We start from the raw sequence: 21,037 nt of genomic DNA, 5'->3' as shown, positions 1-21,037 counted from the left end.
AATATTAGCTGTGTGGATTCAATCAGTGAAGCCATTTATTTTGCGAAAATGTGTCAAGCAAGGGGCCCTTATTTAAGGATGAAGGCAGCAAATGTTGCACATGCTGTTATAGTGCATTCCTCCAAAAATCTGAATAAAGTCAGCTGTTCCGAACGTTGCTCAGGAGAACAGCGTTCTTTGATTAAAAAGTTTATAGGGAAGTGTACAAAGTGGATAAAATGATAGGCTGTTCACCTGAAATGATCTTAATTGCTTTAAAATAAAAACCCAAACCAGACAGACATGGAAGAAAGCAACACTTCCCATTTCAATGGAATAATAAAAAAAAATAAAATAAAAAATAAAATTAAAAAAAATCAGCCAATGACCATCTTCAATCAAAGAAGTTTCTACAGTCTCTGTAAGCATTGTAAAAATTACTGTACAGAAAATAATAGGCATATTTTCTGTTATATATAACAATACTGCTGAAGAGAAAGCTGTTGAAATGAGTGTCTAAACAATGACCTCAAACACACCAAAAAGTGAGCAGCATCTTGGTTCCAGACCAACAAGATTATTGCTGCCAGTCAAATCCTCTGACACTAAAGCGATAGAAAACCTATGGGGTGAATCCATGCATGCCGTTTCTGAAACAAAACAAAGAAGGGGAATTGAGGAACGTAGTCCAGTCACGTCCTTGGCTGGACTACCTGAATTCCTTGTCCAAGCAGACATGAAAGCAACTGTGGAGGAGATCATGCAAGGCAGTGGGAATGAGGCAACAGGATGACAAGATGGGAAAACATGGTTGAACTGAAAGACCAGAACTAAGATTTAGAATGCCGAGCCACACAACATTAAATTCCTCATCCAGGTGATTATGATGTGCATCCAAGTTCAGATACCTTGAACACAGGGAATCGCTGAATTACCTGCACTTGGAGAAGGACGATGTCAGTGGAGCCATGACCAACACCTTAAGACCATCACTGAAGACACCGGCAAGGGACTTTAGTGGGCAAGCCTGTTTCTTGCCCAGGGCCTTGAAGACTTTAGGCATAAGAGTTTAACCATCCACAGTATCACCAAAGCAGCAGAGAGGACCTCAACCCTTGGCTGTGGCTCAAGAAATGACAATTGTTGAGTCATATGGTAGCAAGCTAACCATCTAGGCACAAGCTTATGGACCTTACCAAGCTCCGCCCACAACCGACCCACGTGACCGCAAGTCTCACAAGCAAAGCCTTGCAGCCCGTTGTTTCTATGTAAACATGACTCCATTAGTGCATCATTTCTAATGGATTTTCACAATATATCAGCTACTACAATGGACAGAGGAACTAACAAGTTCATGTCATCATCTGGGAGCAGGTTACTGGTTTCTCAGTCACAAGCTGGTTGCAAACCTGAGGCCAGCAGGTATCAGTCAGTTATGGTAGATCTGAAATTTGGTTTGATGACGTCAATATGAGAAGCTACAGACTGATAGGAGGAACCAAAGAGCTCTGTAAAGGTAAAGGCAAACCTTCTGAAGCTGGGATATAATTAATTTAATTTCACATAATTACCACGGTAGAAGCCATTTGTTTGTTAAAATTTAATGAAATGTATTTGTTCTATTTGATGTTTGTTGTGAATGACGTAAACTCACAAATGAAGGAGGTAATTAGTCCAACGTTTAGAAACTACAGCGGCTGTAATGAGCCACAGCAAAGGTAAACAAAGGTAAAATAACCCGAACAGGTGATCAACTCAAAACCACTCTTACCTTTTTACTCTCTCTCTGTAGTTTAAGCACACCTGTTACCGTGGCAACCACCTGTGCCCCGCAAGACAAGCAAAGATTACGTTAAAAACATAACAATCAGTCCGTTACGATATCAAGTTTCCAGGCTTGATATTTATTTCTCGATTATTAATCAGCGCTTCCCTGAACACAGCGATGGTTGATTGACTAGCTGTAGTTGGTGCTAGCATGGCTAACACGAGTAACAGTTTAGTCCAAAGCCTTTTCTGCTAAATTAAATCTTTAGTGTATGTCAGATACAGACACATTGGATATTGATCTGTTTAGCTAACGTCAGACTGTGTAGCAGACAGGCTTCAAGGTGTAGAAGTTGCATCAGTTCTGCCTTTATGCTGTACTTAGCTAACAGGAAGCTAAGTGTGTTTGTGAGACGGCCACGAACGTGACCACGTAGAATGGGCATCAGCCAATGAAAAGCCGCCCCTCTGGTAAGGTCCATTAACCCTGTCCTCGTCACCTCAGTATGATGATTGCAAGAAAATGATTGGGTATGATGAACACCCAATGATTGCAGGAACATTGTTGTGTCAAAATGTATCAAAAATTGTATTGCCAAAAGTTGGTGAACTCCATGCAGAAGCAGCAATACCTGACTCAAAGGGAAGTTAAACTTTGTGTGTGGGTTGGTAGAAAAAAAATGTATTCTTTTGAAAAGTACCACTGTTAATAGAGTAGCAAAAATGCTTGCATGTACACCAAATGAAAAAAAAATATCATGCTTCTACTAGTCATAGGAATGCATTTGCAAGTGAGAAAATAAAAGCTATTCACTTTTAAACACACGCTGCCAGCTGTTTGGACATAACTTTACCAAACAGTGACCTTTAGTGTTTTACAAGCTTTACAATGCATAAATGAAATGCATAAGTTATTATTTCTACAACTGATTTGATGTGACACATTGTCTGCATCTAAGCTTTAGCATCAGGAGACTTTGACCAAATAGCTGCACAGTCATTTCTGATGTCTGAAACAAGTTTTGTTGAATTCATTAAATCTTTAAATTCTTCTGTGCTGCTGGCAACAATTGCCCTCATTCTATTTTATTTTTCACATATCAGCCCATCGCTCCCTTATCAAATGGTTCTGGAGCCTGACAGCAGTTATCTCTCCGCTTGCTAATATGTACTAGGCTTTCTTGCTGCAGCAAAGATTTTTTTAATCTCTATTTATGGCATCCTGCTGTCATTTAAGATGTCAAGTATGAAGCGAGAATAACGTAACCAGGTAGGAAAGTTTTGCTGGGTCAGCTGGTTGTCTTATCCCCACAATTGCTTTTTATCTGCTGATAAGACATCAAAGAAACCATTTTGGAATTTCAGTAGAAAGTGTTTTTCAGGTCTGAAATGTGCTGATAATGAATGTTAGTATTTACAGAAGGTCAGTTTCACAGTTACTCTACCTAAACAGGTTTAAACACAAAAACTGAACTCTAATCCGAATTGGGTCACTTTTACTCCAGTTCTCAGGTCACTGAAGTTGCTGAATTTGTTGCAGAACTAAATTAGACACACATACCATTCATGAAAGCCTCCATTCAGCACATTTAGCCTCATTTGAATTGGAGAAGCTGTTCTTCTTTGCCAAAGGGCTTCTGTTTATTTGGGAGCTCTAACTCCCAAACAACCCTCCCCCTCACCAAAAAAGGAAAGGGAAAAACAAGATTTTTATAGTTTAGAGTAACAACTAACCAACATTGTCTCATAATATTTTTCCGCTGTTGAAAACTTTTAATAAATTACGTTCAAGTCAAGAACAAAAAACAAGATCGAAAATGTAAAGGAGAAAATGTGAGGAGACTTTTTTTCTTTGCAAAGACAGGGAAAGTAGATGGAGCTAAGGTAGGGCTGCACAATACAGTATCACAAATAAGTCATTATCACAACATCAATATATGCAACATTAATCAAGCAAAAGTACTGCTTAGAGAGAAATGTTTGTGGCTCGAAATATAGCAAGCAGAGCTCCTCAATATATTGATTTGGAATTTTCCTCACAATATCATTGAGTGCAATGTAATCGTAAAGGATAGTTTTGGATGGAATATTTGGTAGGTATTATATTTCAAGTACTAGGCATTTAAACTGCACATTGATGATATATTTGGCCGTTTGGATCAGTGCCCACAAAGAATATATTCAGTAGCAGAGATGCTGTTGTGGGGACCAGTGAATAATGGCAAAGAAAGAAAGGTGCCCAGAAAATAATACAGTATTCACAGGAATTAGAGACCATGGCTGCCTGCAAATAGCTAAAATGTGCAAATACTTGAAAAAGAGCAGAGAGAAAAATGTTATACATTTAATAATTATATTGGCATTACATGCTCAGTCAGCATTGTACAGCCATAGAAACAGGAATTCCTCTGAATTTTTTTTAAATTCTTGTAGATGCTACAAAAGACCTGAGACAAGGCAGGAGGTCAACTGTTGAAAAGGAGAACAGCTCAGCCATGCAGCCAGAGCTACAAGAAAATGCCTGTGTGAAACTGGCCCAGTCAAAGTCCAGACCTAAATCCAATTCAGAATCTGCCCTAAGGCTTATGCTCACAGATGCTTTCCATCCAGTCTAACTGAGCTTCAACTATTTTCACAAAGAACAAATGGCAAAAAAAAAAATAGTTTCCAACTGTTCAAAGTTGGTAAAGACTTACTTCAAAAGACTTGTAGCGAAAGATTATCCCACAAAGTTTTGATTCAGGGTGGCTAGATGCAAATGAGTGCCATACATCAGGTTTTTGTGAAGAATTTGGAAACATTTCATTTTAACTTAAGTCTGATAAGGTTATAAACATTTGACTACTGGATTGTTGGGCAGCAACTGTCACCCTGAAGGACATTAACGCAATCACACCCTGCACCATAACATTTATGATATAAAATATAAAAAAAAACCGAGCCACTAAACAGTCAGTGCCCATTATGATGAATGACCTGCAGCTTTATACATCAGAGCTTCATATGACAGTAATCATCCCTGTTGAGTGTTTGTATGTGAAACATACAGTATAGAGTGACAAAAAAATCTCAGAATTTTGATTCTGTTCAGATCCTTTCCAGCAAACGACAATTTGGAAACAAGAGATTCAGACACAAGTCAACGGTTCAGTCACAGTCATAACACTAAAGCAGAACATTCAGGTTTGGTTGAGGCTTGTGGAGGGCAGAAATTTAGGACTTCTTTCTGAAGTCCTCCAGTTCAAGTGTTCAAGTGTCCTTACGGATTGTGTGTAGAAAATAAAAGACCTATCAGAGTAACATGTGTGGCTGGATATAATAATCTGAATATGTCAACTCTTCCTTTTGCAAAGCAGAATGGGGAGAACAGACCTTACAATGACTGAATGCTCCTTAAGAGTATTCCCAGCATTCCACCATTTCCACAAATATCTCAGATGTGACCATCAGCTGTCTCTAGATCCATACAAAACACATGGATCAGTCAAGTAAAAGTCCATGAGCCTCTCCTCTTAGCAACTCTGTAAGAGTAAAGATCTTAACTTTTGTTCGAAAGCGTGTTGCCTTTCAACTGTTATCCACCCATCCTCTGTACTCCTTGTCCATCACAGGCCAGCATAGAGACCCAGCACCGACATCCATGAACACACACACACCTAAGGACAATTTAGAGAGACCAATTCATTACAATATCACTATGTGCAATATTAATATCCCAAAGGACTTCTTAGAATTCAACAATTATTGGTTATCATTTTCTAAGTGCCATGAATTCCCACCGTGGAGGCCAGTAAGCCTCCAAGGTGGGCTCCAAGTATATGCCTGTTGCATATACTCCCACTGCACCTGATAGAGGATAATGCCAAAGGGCTCAAAGAATGAGGAAACACACGAGTTAGATAGAAACTATTTTTGCTATGCAGTGATGGTTTGTTTTGGAAAATTGGAGAAAAATATGAGGACCTTATGAGTCACAAGTCCCTGAGTTATTGCAATACTTTTAAACCCGTGGCTACGTTAAGCATGTTGATTAATTTTAATATTCAACGGTTATGTTTTTATATCTTTCTTACAGTTCTTCGGTGAATGAAAGTATGCTATTTCCTATAACCTGTAAACGCACCATACTGGTTTACGTTTTTGACAACTTCCTGAAGTCACTGTTATTATAACTTCTGTGACGTCTGGCTCCGTGTGAACTACGTGGCTCCGCTGCTTAACCCTGGACGTAAAACTGACGTTTAAACACGGATAAAAACACGCTTCGTGTTTTTCTTTAACAAAACAATAGTCACAGTGGAGGAATGAAGTAAAAGTTCCTGCAGTTCAGACCGCTAACAGCAGCAAGGGAAGGAGTACCGGGGGGGATTGTGTTGCGCTGAACCTCTGCCTCCACACTGAAGGAGTGCAGCCAAACTCACACATCTGAAGTGTTAAAACGGTCAACCGTTCACGCCTTTACACAAACGGGCGAGAGAACAGTAGGCAGCCGAAGCCGAACGGTGCCGTACCTGAATCGCAGGGATGCCGCCCGGACCGTCCACTGTGTCGGGCGAGTTGTCGAACACTCGGTCCCTGTACAGCGACCATAGACCGACGTTAGGGAGGAATAAGAGAGCCGCTATGAGCAGCCCGGCGAACTGCAGCAGCCTCTTTTCCTTTCGCCTCATGTCTCTTCTGGGAGAAGGAAAAAACAACAAGCGTCTGAAGCGACGAGCCCCCAAAACCTCGCTTCTTTTCCCGAAGCGCAGACAAGTTTCACTCCGAGTGTTGGAACGGACACCGGCTTGTGTGACGCTGTTGAATCTCAGAATTCCGCCGGCAGGGGGCGCTCAGCTTTTTGAAGCAAAACTGGGAGGAGGAAGCAAAAACCGAATACGACTAATGTTTACTTAAGGTTGTTCTGGAACTTGATTGGGAAAACTTTATGTTACGCAATTATAATCACAATAGCAAACCAATTTACATTTGGAAATTTTATTTTCTATATCTATCTTCACAGCAGATGTAAATATGAGCGTAATAAAATTGATCATTTACCAGGTTTAATCATTTCAATCCAATTTTTTTAGTACAAGAATGCACTATAGATTCCACCCTGCCATTGTCTATTAAACTAAAATGAAGCCAGTGTGATGCTGTTTTATCCAATGCTTTGTATTAACTGATCACCAGCAAGTGACCACCGCTATAAAATCAAGAGATTATGTCGTTTACTGCTCTGGTTTATTGTGTTTTAGCCCAGTGCCAAGATGGAAATACATCAGCAGTCACCTCCTTTCAGTTTTATAGTCACAATTAATTATCCTGTTTGAATTAAATGTGGATTTTAGCATACAATTATTTGATTCCATTTTTTTTCCATTTGTGAATTTGTTTAAGACTTATTCAAATTTGCATTTCTGAACATTTTGATATCTTCAGGCCCATTCAATAAAGTAAAATATTCTTGAACAATCCTATATTTTGGAACTTTAAGTGAAACACATTATACAAATTACACAAGTGGATGTTTGAAAGTGTTAACTTCTGTTAGCTATGATGATTTTCCACATACTGCTAAAGAAAGTAAAACATTTAAGATTAAAATAAGAATTTAAAAAAAGCATTTTAAATACAGAAATGTGACCTCAATGAAAAGTGTTTTTAATATGTGTTTAAAGGTTTCTCGTTTTCCAAAAATAATTTTAATCTGACAAATGAGCCTAATTGGAACATACATTCTAATTTATTGAATATGACTATGTGTGTTAACACAATGCCAGGGTCTAAAGAAATAGCCAAGGACCTTTGAAGGGTAGCAATTTCTACCCTTCAAACAGAAAAAGACAGTAAGGCCATTTCCAAACTATGTGAAGTCCATCGTTTTCCTAAGAGTAGGATTATTTAAAAGTGGGAAACATTTAATCTTCCCTAATAGGGTATATCAACCCAGACCTTTCAAAGAAACCTTCAACATAGAGGAGGAGTTTTGGTGACTTTAGCTTGTTTAGAAAAACTTCAGCCACTGAGCAACCTCTGTATATTAATTAAAGCATTCTAGAATAAAATGTGAGGTCATCATATGGCAGCTGAACTTTTTCCAAACACTGGTCATCAAATAATGATCCCATAAACAATAGCAAAACTACCACAGAAAGGGTGAAAAACAAACAAAAAATAATAATAAGGTTTTGCAGTAGATCTGTAATGTCTACAATCCAGAGTCACTTTTCCCCTCAATCTGCCTAATTAAAACTCTAGAGTACCTCTATACGAAATTGCTGGCCATTTCTATTTTCACTTCCAATTGTTTCTGATCTAATGGAAAGTAAAATAGCTCTATGGAAAAATTAGTGTTCAAATTCAGTTTTGGTGTTTAGCTCAAAGCAATTATTCAATTAAAAAAAAGATAACTCCTGCATTTGTTATTGCATCTACATTTAAAACCATTTGTTGATTCTTTATCATTTTTAGCCAAAATTATTAAAAGACTTTGTGCCACTCGCAGCTCCAGAGCCTCAGGTTTTACGTTCCAGCAACATTTTTCTCTCGCATGTTCCACGTGTTCGAACAGAAAAAGGGAAGCAAGCGTGCAGTGTGATGGCTCCTATAACATGGAATCAGCTCTAGTCTGAACTAAAGATGTCGGTTCTTATTTCATTGGACTTTTTTTCCCCCCGAGAGGTTCTTAAAAACATGCAACTCAATTCAATCAACCAGTGCGTTGCTTTTAAACTGTTTTTTACAATTTGTATAAAATTTTGCTTATGCTTTAATTTGTTTTACTTTTGTGTGTTTCAGATCTCTGCCTAGGTCCATCTTGAAAATAAGATCTGGATCTCAATGGGGTTTTACCTGGTTAAGTAAAGGAAATTAAAAAAAAGATCATGGATGCCTGTACTCTTAAAAATTTAGTTTGCGGTTGGACTTTGCTTAATGAATTTCAGGAAAACACCACAAAATGATTTAAGAAGAGTGGGCCAAAATTTCTCCATGAATTTGTGAGACATAAAGTCAGACATGAAATGGCTATTGAGAGTTATTTCTGAAAAAAACTCAAAAACTTTTGAATAATAGAGTGCTGCATCCTGTATTACTCACAAGGTTCTTATTGTGGCTTTATCTGTGTTTATTAAATAGCCTAAAAACTTTAAAAGACTTTTAGCTTTTTTTAGGCTGGATGTTCATTCACATAAATCCCCCAAAAACTGCATTGCAGAAATAAAGTACAACTGAGGTAACCAAACACCAAACTCAAACAAGGATTTGGCTAATGCCATCTTGTAATCTATGATATTATGCTGAGTTCTTAATGCCTTGAAACATTGAGACATTGTGAAATATGAGCAAACAAACCAAGGCAAGTGGAAGAAACTAAAGAAGAAATTTTGCTAAATACAGCTAGTCATCAACCAACAGAATGTGGAGACAAATTATCATATAACCAGACAGTTTTGTTGATCCAAAGAACAATCTTCCATCAAATAAATAGGGAATCAATAATGGGGAAAATAAACATTTCTTGCAGAAGTTTCATGCATGGAAAACCACCAAACACCTCCACAGATGAACATTATCTCAAAGGTTCAGTTTTCACTTAATCATTTGTGTACTTATCTGCATATCAATTCTGATGAAGCATGAAATTCAGATGACACACATCAAAATACACAATGACTACTCCTAGAACGTTTCAGCTGCTTAAATTAAAATCTCACATCAAAAGAAAGCCATTGGACACCAAAACAGAAAGATAATCTACTGAAGCAGCGTTGTTTAAAACATCACCATCTGTTCATCAAGATCCTGCATCTTCATATACTCGGACAGCTGAGACTCTAGACGAAGGAGCGAAGACAATTGTATGTGTGAGAGAAATCCCAGAACCCCTCAACAAAACTTTCTGAAGACACAAGAAATATTTTTACCTTGAGCTTGTGTCAGTATCCCGACACATTTTGGAAAAGTATGGAAAACATGAAATTTTATTTCCATATTTTATGAATCTAAATTGGCATGATAAAAGAAGATGAGTAAGGGAGAGGTTAGTCCCACACAACTGTCCAAACATTCTCGTTAGTGTCTATTCTTTGTTTTCATTCTTTGTTATAAACTTTGAGTCTTTCCATCATTCCTCCTCCATTTCCTGTCCTTCTTTCCATTCGTCCTATCCTTCCTAATGCCCTAAATTCAGAAATTTAGAATCGTTATTTAATGTAAAATTGAAATTTAAGACTGTGGACTCTGAAAAACTAAATATGGAAAATAATGGAATTTTTCATCTGAAAAACTTCTTGGAACTCTTGTATCTGAGTGAAGGATGAAAATCAAATCAAATCCACCATCTTCTCATCAGTGGGAGCTTTTGGGCTTCATCTGAACTATTCAAAGGAAACAAATGATGTGCCGCCATCACAAGTGTGTTTATTACATCTCTTTCCTAATGGTGATTTAAATAACTGTCTATTACACACACAGCTGCTGTTTCAGTGGACATAAAAAGACTAAATGTTGCTGCTTCTGCAAGCGTTTAAACATTCAATCTTTTAGCTGCGGCTGCTGTTGTTATCAGACCTATTGATTCATTTTACTGCTTTTGTCTGCCTTCTGAGAATCGTGGTTGCGTCAGCCTGTGTTGGTGTGTGCTAGACTGTGAGGCCGTACATCCATCATGGAGTCCAAGATTTAGACTTTTTTCCCCGTTTAGTTTTCCTTTTAGTGTTTGTGGCTACCTGTCGCGTTAAATTAAGGTCACAACTAGAGTAAAATGTAAATTAGAGAGTGAGCATCTCTTTGAAAACTGGAGAATACAAGGTTGTTGGGACAATGACCGGGTGTAAGGCCATCTTTCTTATATAATATAATTGCTCAACAAAAGAATCTACCAATAAGCAAACTTTGCAGGAATAATTTCTATTTATGTTCCACAGAATAATCCATGAATACTGAACTGAAACAAAGCCACCGCAGGTAATAAGCAAAGGGCTCATTTTGTAACCAACATACATTCCGTTTAACTTCCTACACTTACAGACCCTTTGTATAAATGTTGGAAGAGAAAAGGTTCATTCTTACACTCATTACTGCAGTGAGCTCTATTTTGCTCTGTCATTGCACAAAATTGGACAAAAGTTTGTGCAATTTTGTGGTGGATGGAAACACACAAAATTGCACAAACTAGAAATAACAAAAATCAAATTGTTTAACGGAAAGACAGCAATTTTGAAAAAAACCGATGTTGTTTTGTTTAAAGTTTATGTGCTGGGCTGAGGTGATTTTTTTTAGCCGTATTGAAATAGATGTATTTTGCAAAATACATCTCTTTCGCATCAAACGAATCACCTGATCCGCAACCGAAGTCGACTACCCCAAGTAGTAGGAGGATGACTTTTTTTTTTTTGACAATGTGCAGCTGATTCCACCACAGCTCTCACAGCATCACCAACTACAATTTCCCCAAAATGATAAACACACATAACTGCTCCCAATTACAAGAGGCTTGTCGCGCCAACGCCAAGATCTCCACTGATGGCTGATGATGAGCTCTACCATGGCTGAAATATGAATATTTCTCATGTAACTGTTCATATCTGAAGCTGCCATAATTTTTAATGACTTATCTGTGAACAACCTTATTCTGGTGTGATTTAATTTAATTTCTTATTTAATGGAAAAACCATAATTGCAAAATTGTGTTTTTTTCAACATCAGTATATCGGCAACAATTTGCTCACATATGTAATGGAAACGCATCTAACGATTTTACAACTGATGGGAGTCAACCTTGTTCTTTATAACAATTCTCCCTAACTGTTAAAATTACACGCTGTTCTTGCAGAAAGAAAAATATAAAGATCACCAAATTAAGTGGTTACACGATTTTTCTGCACAAATATTTTCTGTTGTAGAGCAGTACAGCTGTTTGTAAAATGGAATATAAACTTGCTTTACCTTCCATTTGTGGCTTTATAAACACCACTTTCCAGACTCATAACCTTTAGAAATGTATTAGCACAGCTAGCAAATGAACCTGTTTTTTACAAATCAGTGGCTTTTGTTTATCTGATTTGTGTGGGACCGTCAAGACATTGTCTGCCAGAATGGACTGATGCTAACTAATTGCTCATCAGAGGGAGCTCAATGCCACAGTGAATGCCGGTAATAGGTTTCAGCTCGACAGATAATCGTCGGTCTGCCACTGAGGGAATACCAGCATGCTAACAGGATGCTCCATTTGGATGCCCTGCAAATTATACGGATATTTTACCCCTTTTTTGTGCAACCTCTTTCAAATCCACACTAAACCTGTGATACGAACAGGAGAAGTTTTAAAATGGGATGCTACTCAATCAACATAAATCCCCTGCACACTCTGAAGTTTAGGGTTCATCCATAATTCATGTTGAAAGACGTGGAATAGATTGACTTGTCACAACTCAGGCTGATACAGACGGGAGAAATGAACAGGACTGAGTCTGAGTGCTGACCAGGAACCAAGAAACCAAAGATTTCTACATCCTGACATCAACTTAGTTTGTTCAGGGTTTTAGTCTTTCACCTCAGCAACCCTCACCTGAGTGCCTATAGTTAGAGAGGTCAATATCTTTGGTTTAGTCGTTCTAAGATTAGAGTTAGATAAAACACACTCAGCGTAAACAGTCTCCACTCACTTCAAAACAAGAGCAGGATTAGAAAACATCACAATGTTGGCTTCTAGCACGTAAACGGTAAGGACAGGAGTACCAAAAATGAGCATTTCTTTACAGCACAGTTTTTGAACATCGGTGCCTCTAGTCTGTTTTCAAAAATTCAACAAAATCTCAATTTTAGTGCTTTGATAAGGATTTCAAACCTGAAATGAAAGCCATCCAGAATATAAAAAGGATTTGATGTTGCAAATCAATTCGAATACACTGCAAAACACAGAATTTTACAGAGTATTTTTGGTTTTTAGTCTAAATATCTTAATAGACTTGAAATAATAAAAAAAATTGTAAGAAATTATTGACTTAAAACAAGCTCCTTTATCTTGCTGAAAAGTTATTTTTAAGGTAGTTTTTATTTCAAGTGAAATTCGAACTAGAAACTATACTTATACTTAGTATGATTTTGTGTCTTTGCAGTGTATAATGTCAAAACTGCCGCTTTTTATTTAATAAATAAATAAATAAATTTATTTATTTATTAGGCATAAATACATTTTTGGGAGACTTTATTTCCATATATAATTTTATTTCTTCTCTTTCCAATCATTGACAATGGCAAAAGAAAATGGAATACTTTTCAATACTTTTGACACAGTTTTGAAACACGCTTTTTTGTAAATGTTGACAACCTTTAAGGAATCTCGGTGCCAGGAGAGGATTTAATCTCTAGGATATGCAGTCAGGTACTGTGGATTTAGGTTATGCCAGCTGCGCTCACCGTAGCAACCGCTGACGCACGCTGCTAAAGAACATCCCTGTTCTTCAATGATTGTTTTCTCACACATACAGCATTACATCAACTCTCCTAACATAAATAATTCATGACCACCAGGAAGGCTTGAAAAATATTTTGAACGCTGTTATATCTTCATACACTTCGGTGCATTCTCGTGGCATTCCAACGGAGGGAGTTTGGATCTATCCACTTTGGAGGATGCTTTAGGAGAGACAAGGGCCTCATTAGAAAAATATCTCACAGCTGGAGGAGGAAGTTGAAGAGATCTTGGCTGCTACCTTGTCAATCATATGTCTGATAAGTTGTATGGAGGTAAGTATCTGCTTATCTTCTAAGGTCCATACGAGCTACCTGAGACAGAACATGTGAAGGTGGAACCTGATTTTGTTTTACTTTAAAATAAACAAATCACAATAGAAAAAAAAGAGGATTCCCAAAAATCTGATTTAATCCAATCTTATTGAGCTCTCCAACTAACATGTGTCTATAAAACTCCCAGTCATCTGCTTTTAATCCTATTAAATTCCTTCAGCTCTCTCTGAAGGCTTGCACGTTGTGTTTGTAGATATTGTGTTGGGGTGTGTGTGCGTGTGTGTGTGGACTTGCTTGCCAATCGAAACCCATATAAACACTGATGCATGTAAAACACACATCTGACACGTGGAGGTTGTGCTCTGTGCTGCACGGGTGACCGAACACAGTTTTATTTTAATCCCCTCATGTGGAGCATGATTTTCTCTTGCTGAGGAACCAATCAATGATAACCTCATGACTGACAGCTGCAGTGCAGTAAAATGCAAAGCTCCTCACTGACTCAGCATGTCAAGCATGTTCCTGGAAGCTGCAACATGACTGCAAGGGAATCGGTAATCTCTGCTGACTTCACAGGAACTTGGTGAGAGCTAAAGGAAAGTGTGAAAACTTTTTAACTTTCAGTGTGACTAAATAAAGATGTTTGTTCTGGGCAAATGTTCTGAAACAGCGTTTATTCTTGTTAGTTTTGTTTTAAAGCAGCAGAACTTTCAGGTTATATTTATTTAAGTAGTCTTGAGAAATAGTGTTCCAGGTTTTTTTTTTTTTCTTTTATATGTACTTTTATCTCTTAGCCACCAGATGCCACTACATCTTGCAAATATGGCCCTTTAAGAAACATTTTTAAATGTTTTTTTTATTATTATTTAAAGTCAAAATGTATATAAACATACAGCAAATAAAGTAAAGGAAATCTTCAGAAAGAATTAAATAAATACATGAGATGATGAGTGAAAGTGAAGAAGAATTGAGATTTATAATATTTACCCAACAAAATCATTGGTGTTAATATTATTAGTAGAACCCCTAACGATCTCCTAAAAAGTGGAGCTGAATATTTTTTATTATTATTATTTTCAGTTAGAACGTGGGTTCAGATGACGCTCATTTGTCAGATTAAAAATACCCTCTGTAAATAATCTTTGAGCAGGTATTAACTACGCTTTTCATTAGGCCCACATTTCTGTATTAAAAATGTTTTATTAATACAGTAACTGACGCATTGCCAAAATGTGCTATACAAATAAACTTAATTGATTTTATTGATCTGATGTAATATTCTAATCTTAAAAGTTGTGTCTTCATTATCTGTAAGTGGAAATGATCATAATTAACAGAAATAAAGGCTTGAAAACATCACTCTTTGTGTAATTAATCAATATAATGCATTTCAATTAGTGAATTGGTTTACTGAAATAATTGCACTTCTCAATGTATTCTCATATTGTAATTTATTGAATGGGTCTGTATATTTAGCTAATTGGTTAATTCTATTGCCCTGGATTATAAATATGACAGGACACACAAACTCATTGCTTCCAACTACTGACCTCTATGCTGGATGAGGAGCTTTATCTGTCTTTCCACAACATATTAGGAGGAGAGTGCTTAGGAAAGTAATCTCCACATCTAGCTGTTAAAAAACTGCAGGAAATCGGAAGATCTTCATACAATATTTGAAAAAAGTCATAGGGAACCGGTTGGCATAGTTTAGGATTTGACAGTAAATCTGTTATGTTTTATATATACAGTATATATATATATATATATATATATATATATATATATATATATATATATATATATATATATATATATATATATATATATATATATTTACAGTATATAACCTCCTTAGAAACAACTTATAAGTGCAATAATGAGGTTATAGGGCTACTACTAAAGCAACTACTATATGAAGAAAAAAATTACAGCACCTCTTGTTAGAGTGTTATGTTTTTATTTAGTTATGTTTGTAGTTTTCAGCTCAGTTACACAAAACATTCAAGAAATGACATCATGCATTTTGCGTTTTGGTGGTCAGAGGTTTCCCTCAAAGAGGGAAGACAAGGAACCCGCTGAAGGTGCTGAGCCGGTTTTGATCTGCAATGGTCAGTTCGTTCTCGAAGAGCTGGACGTAGACCTGGTTCCCCTCCTCCAGCTCCAGCGCCACTCCGTTGGAAGCGCTGGCTTGTCTCCCTGCTTTGTGGTAGATTGCGACAATGTTCTCACCGTTTTTCTTCAGTCCTGCGTTCAGTTTCCCTGTCTCTCCAACTACTCCGGTGAACCGGAAGTAGTAGAGTCCTTTCACTGGGGCTGTGAAAATTCCTGCAGGCAGATAGGAACAAAGAACGAGGTCCAAACATCTCATCAGTGTTAGAGACAGAGATGCCGACACCTGGACAATGTACAATGACCGACAACTTCCAAACTCCCATTGTTGTCCAATGTTTAACATCTTTAATTGCAGACCAATGCAATACAAGGTAAAATCATCACTAGTAGTAATAGTTGAAGGTACCTGTCTCTGGATTATACGCATTGCCAATGTTCGTTATCACTTTCTTGAACTCCAGTGTGTGACAACGATCAAAAGGCCCTATGGAGGTCCAGTCCTGCGATTCGACGAGTGCAGCAGAGAATGCCACTTGAGCCCTGTTAGCTTTGGAAGCACAAATAATTTCCACTAATGACCTCAAGCTTGGACTCACTACATAAACATGACTGAAAGAGATGAGGAATTCAGCTAACTAACCTCTCTCCTCGTTCTCCCTCTCAATTTTCTCCAGTCTGGCCATGACCTGCTGGATTTGGTTTTGTATGGTATCCTGGGATCCAACCAAACCGCAAACCAACAATGCCCCAAGAAAAAAGAAGGACCTCATCTTTGCTTTAGGAAAACTTCACCTGCTGCAGAACAAGCAACACTGTCCTGAACTTGTGAAGGATTTACCTATTTATTCAGATGTGTTCTGATCTTTGGACTGTGCAAGTAAAAGTCAAACAACAAATGGCTGATTTAGCCACATTGGAGTCCAATGTGCAATTGTGAGACATGTCTGAAATAACATGCACTGTTAACCAAACAGCCAGTGTGAAAGTATCTCAGACGTCTGAGGTAGACAACTGTTCATGTATATTTGTATTTTCTGTGTATAAATGTCATCTCTCTTTATTTTATTTGAGTGCATAGACAAACTGTCCACTCTCCTCACTTTCTCGATCTACTCTACAATTTGCATTAGTTGCTGTTATCCAACTTTACTGTTTGTTTTATCTCAGATGTTGATCTCTGCAGTGGGAGAGAGAAAGTGAGGAAAAAAGTGAACAATTTGTCTGTGCACTCAAATAAAAAAATAGAGATGACATGTAAAAGTTTATATACACAGGATAAAAATATACATGAATATCTTTTCTCAGTCTGAAGTTAAATTAGACCATACTTATCTAGTTTTAGATCAAGTTTCTCTTAAGCTGTAAATGAATGAAAAAAAAATCAGTGACAGATTAATTTAGGAATGGATGTACCCTCATTAGTAAGGCAGCGTTGTGCTAATGAAGCACGCTCACTGAAATGTTAAGCTAACAGTTTTCATCTTGCGTGCAAAACTCTCCAGATGTCTCCTGTGTTCAAATCTCACATGTATATGCTTAACCTTGCATATACATGTGAGACCCAGTAACAACTGTTACTACTAGTGGGGCGTGCTGTGGTGGTGCAGGGGGTTAGCACGGGTTAGCAGGCCTTAGACCCGCGGACGTCACGGGTTCGACTCCTGGTCCTGACGACCTTTGCCGCATGTCCTCCTTCAAAAATGGCGCCTGCAGACGCAGCTCCTGTCGTGTGTGTATAAAAAAATTCTTGCTGTAACTGCGAAATAATTTCCCTGCTGGGATGATTCTTCTTCAAACACTTTGTGTCCAGATAAAATTGATAAAAAGGTCCTCTGACGGTCATGCATCTTGCTTTGAAACATGATGATTTTTCAGCAGGAGAACCGGGACCCATGTTGTAATCACAGCTGATCAAAATGTTGTTGCATATTTTGTGTGTATTTACACACTCCAAGAAGAAGACTTGATATGCAGGTTTGTGGAGGATTTTTCAGTTTCGCCTGCGGTACCCAGATATGTCCCATTAGCTGTTGTTAAAACATTAACAGACATTGATCCACACTGCCAGAAAAGCTCAACAAACTCCTGGTTGTTTGTCTTCTTGTGACAATTTGATCTGCACAAAAACAGAACTGTGACAGTTAGAACCTTTTGGTTAATATGAAATATTCACCTTCCAGTACTGATGCACGAGCCCTTTAAAATGACTTCAAAACATGCTGATGTTATCATAAAATCAAACTTTTAAGGGAGGTTTTTAATAACTGATCATTTTTGGGAAGTCAGGATAAATGTCTATGGAGATCAAACTGGTCAGCACCCTGCCCAGGACTACAGAGCCTTGAACCCTGTCAGCACCTGAAGCACTGACTGCTTACAACCAAAATGTAGACATAAAAAATGTGACAAATCTGGCTGCAATTAGGTAGGTGTTGTATTTTGAATCAACTCACCCTCCTCCCTTAATAACTGTGTCACCAGGAACTTTGCAGTAGTTGCATTACGCAGTTTTGAGGGCTTAGCTGCTCAAAGTAGTGAATAATATTTCAATTTCATAGATTTTTTCAACATATTCAACTGAGTCAAAATCAATATAAACTGAACTGTTTCCATATTTTCAAGCTGGCACACAGTTTCGCACAGCAACCAGTAGAAATATAGATGGTCAGCTCAGCCCATCTCTATGGTAACACATTACCTGAACAATAATCACTGAGAGCTTATTTGTATAGAACATATCACCAACAGAGCAGTTCAAAGTACGTCATAAAAACCTGATACAGTAAATATATTTTGTACCAGCAATAAACATTTTCCATTTTGTCAAATGTTTTCATTAAAATCACCAAGCAAATGCACATCAAAAATCTTGATTCATTTTCCAGCCATTATGAACCAAAGGCAACAGGTGAGTTTTGGCCTTGATATAAAGGAACTCATTGTTTCGGTTAGTTTACAGTTTTCTGGAGGTTTGTTCCAGGTTAGTGGAGCATAGAAGCTGAATGCTGCTTCTCCATGTTTGGTTCTGGATCTGGTGATGCAGAGCAGAACCAATGAATTTCTAGTCACCAAAAGGAACATCAGTAGACTATCAGGAAGGCTGAATAGTTTTCTTCACAAACCTTTGCTGAATGACTCACTGTAGTAATGCTGGAATGCAACTGCTACAAAAATTCTTCTAACAGGACAAATGTTATTCTTGTTTCTCTCCATTATTTTTGTCTTTTGTTTAATAATTCCTTTTGCAGAAAACTCCTTTCCTTGTCACTCTTTGTTGTCTGTGGTTGTCATCCTTCTCACGGTTTCAGACAAATCCTGTGAGCATGTCCCTCGATATGCAATAAGCTGTGGCCGACTGCAGCTTTTAGTGGTGTCGTTGAAACAAGAGCAATAATGTTTCTGCTGCATGGCCCATTTTCTTCGGCCTTATAGGATGCTATAATGCTCAACGTGTCACAGCATCTCTCAGGACAAGGAATACATTAACGGAGTGGATTATATATTAGATGATCTTGGACAAGTGCCTTACAGGATGGAAATAATGAAGTGCATGAGGGATTTAGTTTTTTCGGCTTTCTTGGGCCCTCTAAGGCACTAAAAGAAGGAGGGATTTATCATTTATTCTGCTGATATGATTTCTAATTTGCAAATGAAGATAAAGTCCATCAGGACAGTCGAGAACCTTCCTTCTCAGTATAGCAGTGCAATAGTTCATGGTGGAGTGTGGTAAAATAGCCTAACAGACGTTGACATATGGATGTTCAATGTTGTGAGTCTGATAAGAGATTTGAGGAGTTCTCAAAATGATTTGAAATAAGCAATTCCAAGTTGTGGCAAATGATCTAATATTCAAAGTTGAGGACCTTCAACAAAACTGCCAACATGACCAGGTCTCACGGTGAAAGCAGACTGCAGGGTGCTAAAAAAAGACTCCATAAATGCTACCATGTAAGTTATGGACCTAAGAGAGCAGTGACATAGGAAGCTTTTCAAAAGTGAGGCTTGAGAAACTTCTAAATACTACATAAAATGCAAAAATGCAAATGAAGCATATTTGAATGCTTTACCCCATAATCTTAATGAATAAAACTCAAGTGTTGATATTATTATGTTCATCTGGGGTTTTCCCTGGACAAGTGCCTTGTTTTGCTATTTCTTCCAGTTAATGCAGTATTTTGATTTGCTGGTTGTGGCCAGATCTTTTTGAAATCCTCTGCTTGGATGAAAAATATCTGCCTATAATTGTGACCAGCCACAATTAAACCAAGAACAAACTGCAGATTCTGAAAGTATAAATACTAAGTTTTCTAATAATGTTAAACACATAGAAATCAGGAAAAAAAACCCAAAAACATCAAGATGTGGAAATTTGAATGCTGGCACTCTGCAAACAAGATTAGGGAGAAAACAAGTATCAAAGTTTCAAAAGACTTGTCTCCAAAACTGATCAGCTACCTGAGGATGTTAACAGAAGCCGTGCAGATATCTAATTAGAAATATATATTTAGAATTTTTCATCTTTTGTTCCATTTTCCAATTAGTGTTTGTGCTTTCTGAGAGTTTTTCGGCTGGCTGGAGAATGCCTTGGCGTTACATCTACTAGATGCAGTCAGTCAGTGTGGAATGCATTATAATATTTATGTCTTGCACAACATTTTCCCTGACAGCAAAAGTTATCTGGGCCAAACATAATGAGAACCAGTGGACCAGTGAACAAACCTGGGCATTTTTCTTTTACCAACAGGGTGATGTGATGGCGATGTAAAGTAGCCACGTGTTTCTTTCAAACTTTCATCTTATTGGCTGAAATTGATAACTAAAGTGTGTAAATTTGCCATTCAACGACGGTGTGTTTATCAGCTCTGAGTTTACCCCACATCCCAAAACAGGTCAGATTTACTCCATAAACCAGCTGAATTCAACCACAAAATTTACCATTCAAATATCTCCTAAACTGCTCTCTATAACATGGAGTGGTTTCTTCATGACGCGTCACAAAATGTGGTTTATTTACATACACTTGGATGAGTTGTGAATTGATCATAGATGAGGCAGAGCAAGAGTTCAGAGTTGACTGCGTGCCACAACATGTACAGAGAGAGAGAGTGTGGAATTTAAATGTACACACCACAAATTAGTGTTTTTTTCCCCCATATGTATAAACTCTCATATCAGTCCACTGTGCACTTAGGATGGTGGCATGAAAATAATGCCACAATAGTGCAGTGTCTGAGGAAAACATCAGAAAATTGTCTTTAAACACTAGGAAAAGATGAAACACCCACATCCCTTATGGGCATGTTGTTATGAAAGTACATGTCTGTACAGATCAGAAATGAGAAGACACAATTAAACTTGTATCATAGGTGTCACAGGAGGAGAGCACTGCTTTCTAAAAAAAACATGAACACCAGACTAAGGTTAGACAGAGAGAACAGAG

At 37.6% G+C, this 21,037-nt stretch overlaps 2 protein-coding genes across 2 annotated transcripts in view; both read right to left on the bottom strand.

Moving 5' to 3' along the window:
- The window catches only part of galnt10 (polypeptide N-acetylgalactosaminyltransferase 10), a 104,396-nt gene extending 97,644 nt beyond the window's left edge, over nt 1-6,752 (bottom strand). The window contains exon 1 of the mRNA XM_014469258.2: nt 6,258-6,752. Within this exon, the coding sequence (XP_014324744.1) occupies nt 6,258-6,416 (159 nt within the window). The 5' untranslated portion in view covers nt 6,417-6,752. The remainder of the gene's footprint in view (nt 1-6,257) is intronic.
- An 8,673-nt stretch (nt 6,753-15,425) lies between these two features.
- Nucleotides 15,426-16,422, bottom strand: LOC102219735 (complement C1q-like protein 2). Its single transcript, XM_005800363.3, has 3 exons — nt 16,238-16,422; nt 16,004-16,144; nt 15,426-15,810 (listed from the first exon to the last, which is right to left on the bottom strand). Exons 1-3 carry the CDS (start codon nt 16,365-16,367, stop codon nt 15,536-15,538), a joined length of 546 nt encoding a protein of 181 aa, XP_005800420.1. The 5' UTR covers nt 16,368-16,422; the 3' UTR covers nt 15,426-15,535.
- Nucleotides 16,423-21,037: the final 4,615 nt, after the last annotated feature.

The sequence above is a fragment of the Xiphophorus maculatus genome, chromosome 11 (assembly GCF_002775205.1).
Source record: "Xiphophorus maculatus strain JP 163 A chromosome 11, X_maculatus-5.0-male, whole genome shotgun sequence".
Classification (NCBI taxonomy): Eukaryota; Metazoa; Chordata; class Actinopteri; order Cyprinodontiformes; family Poeciliidae; genus Xiphophorus; species Xiphophorus maculatus.
This window is presented reverse-complemented; position numbering and strand designations above follow the sequence as displayed.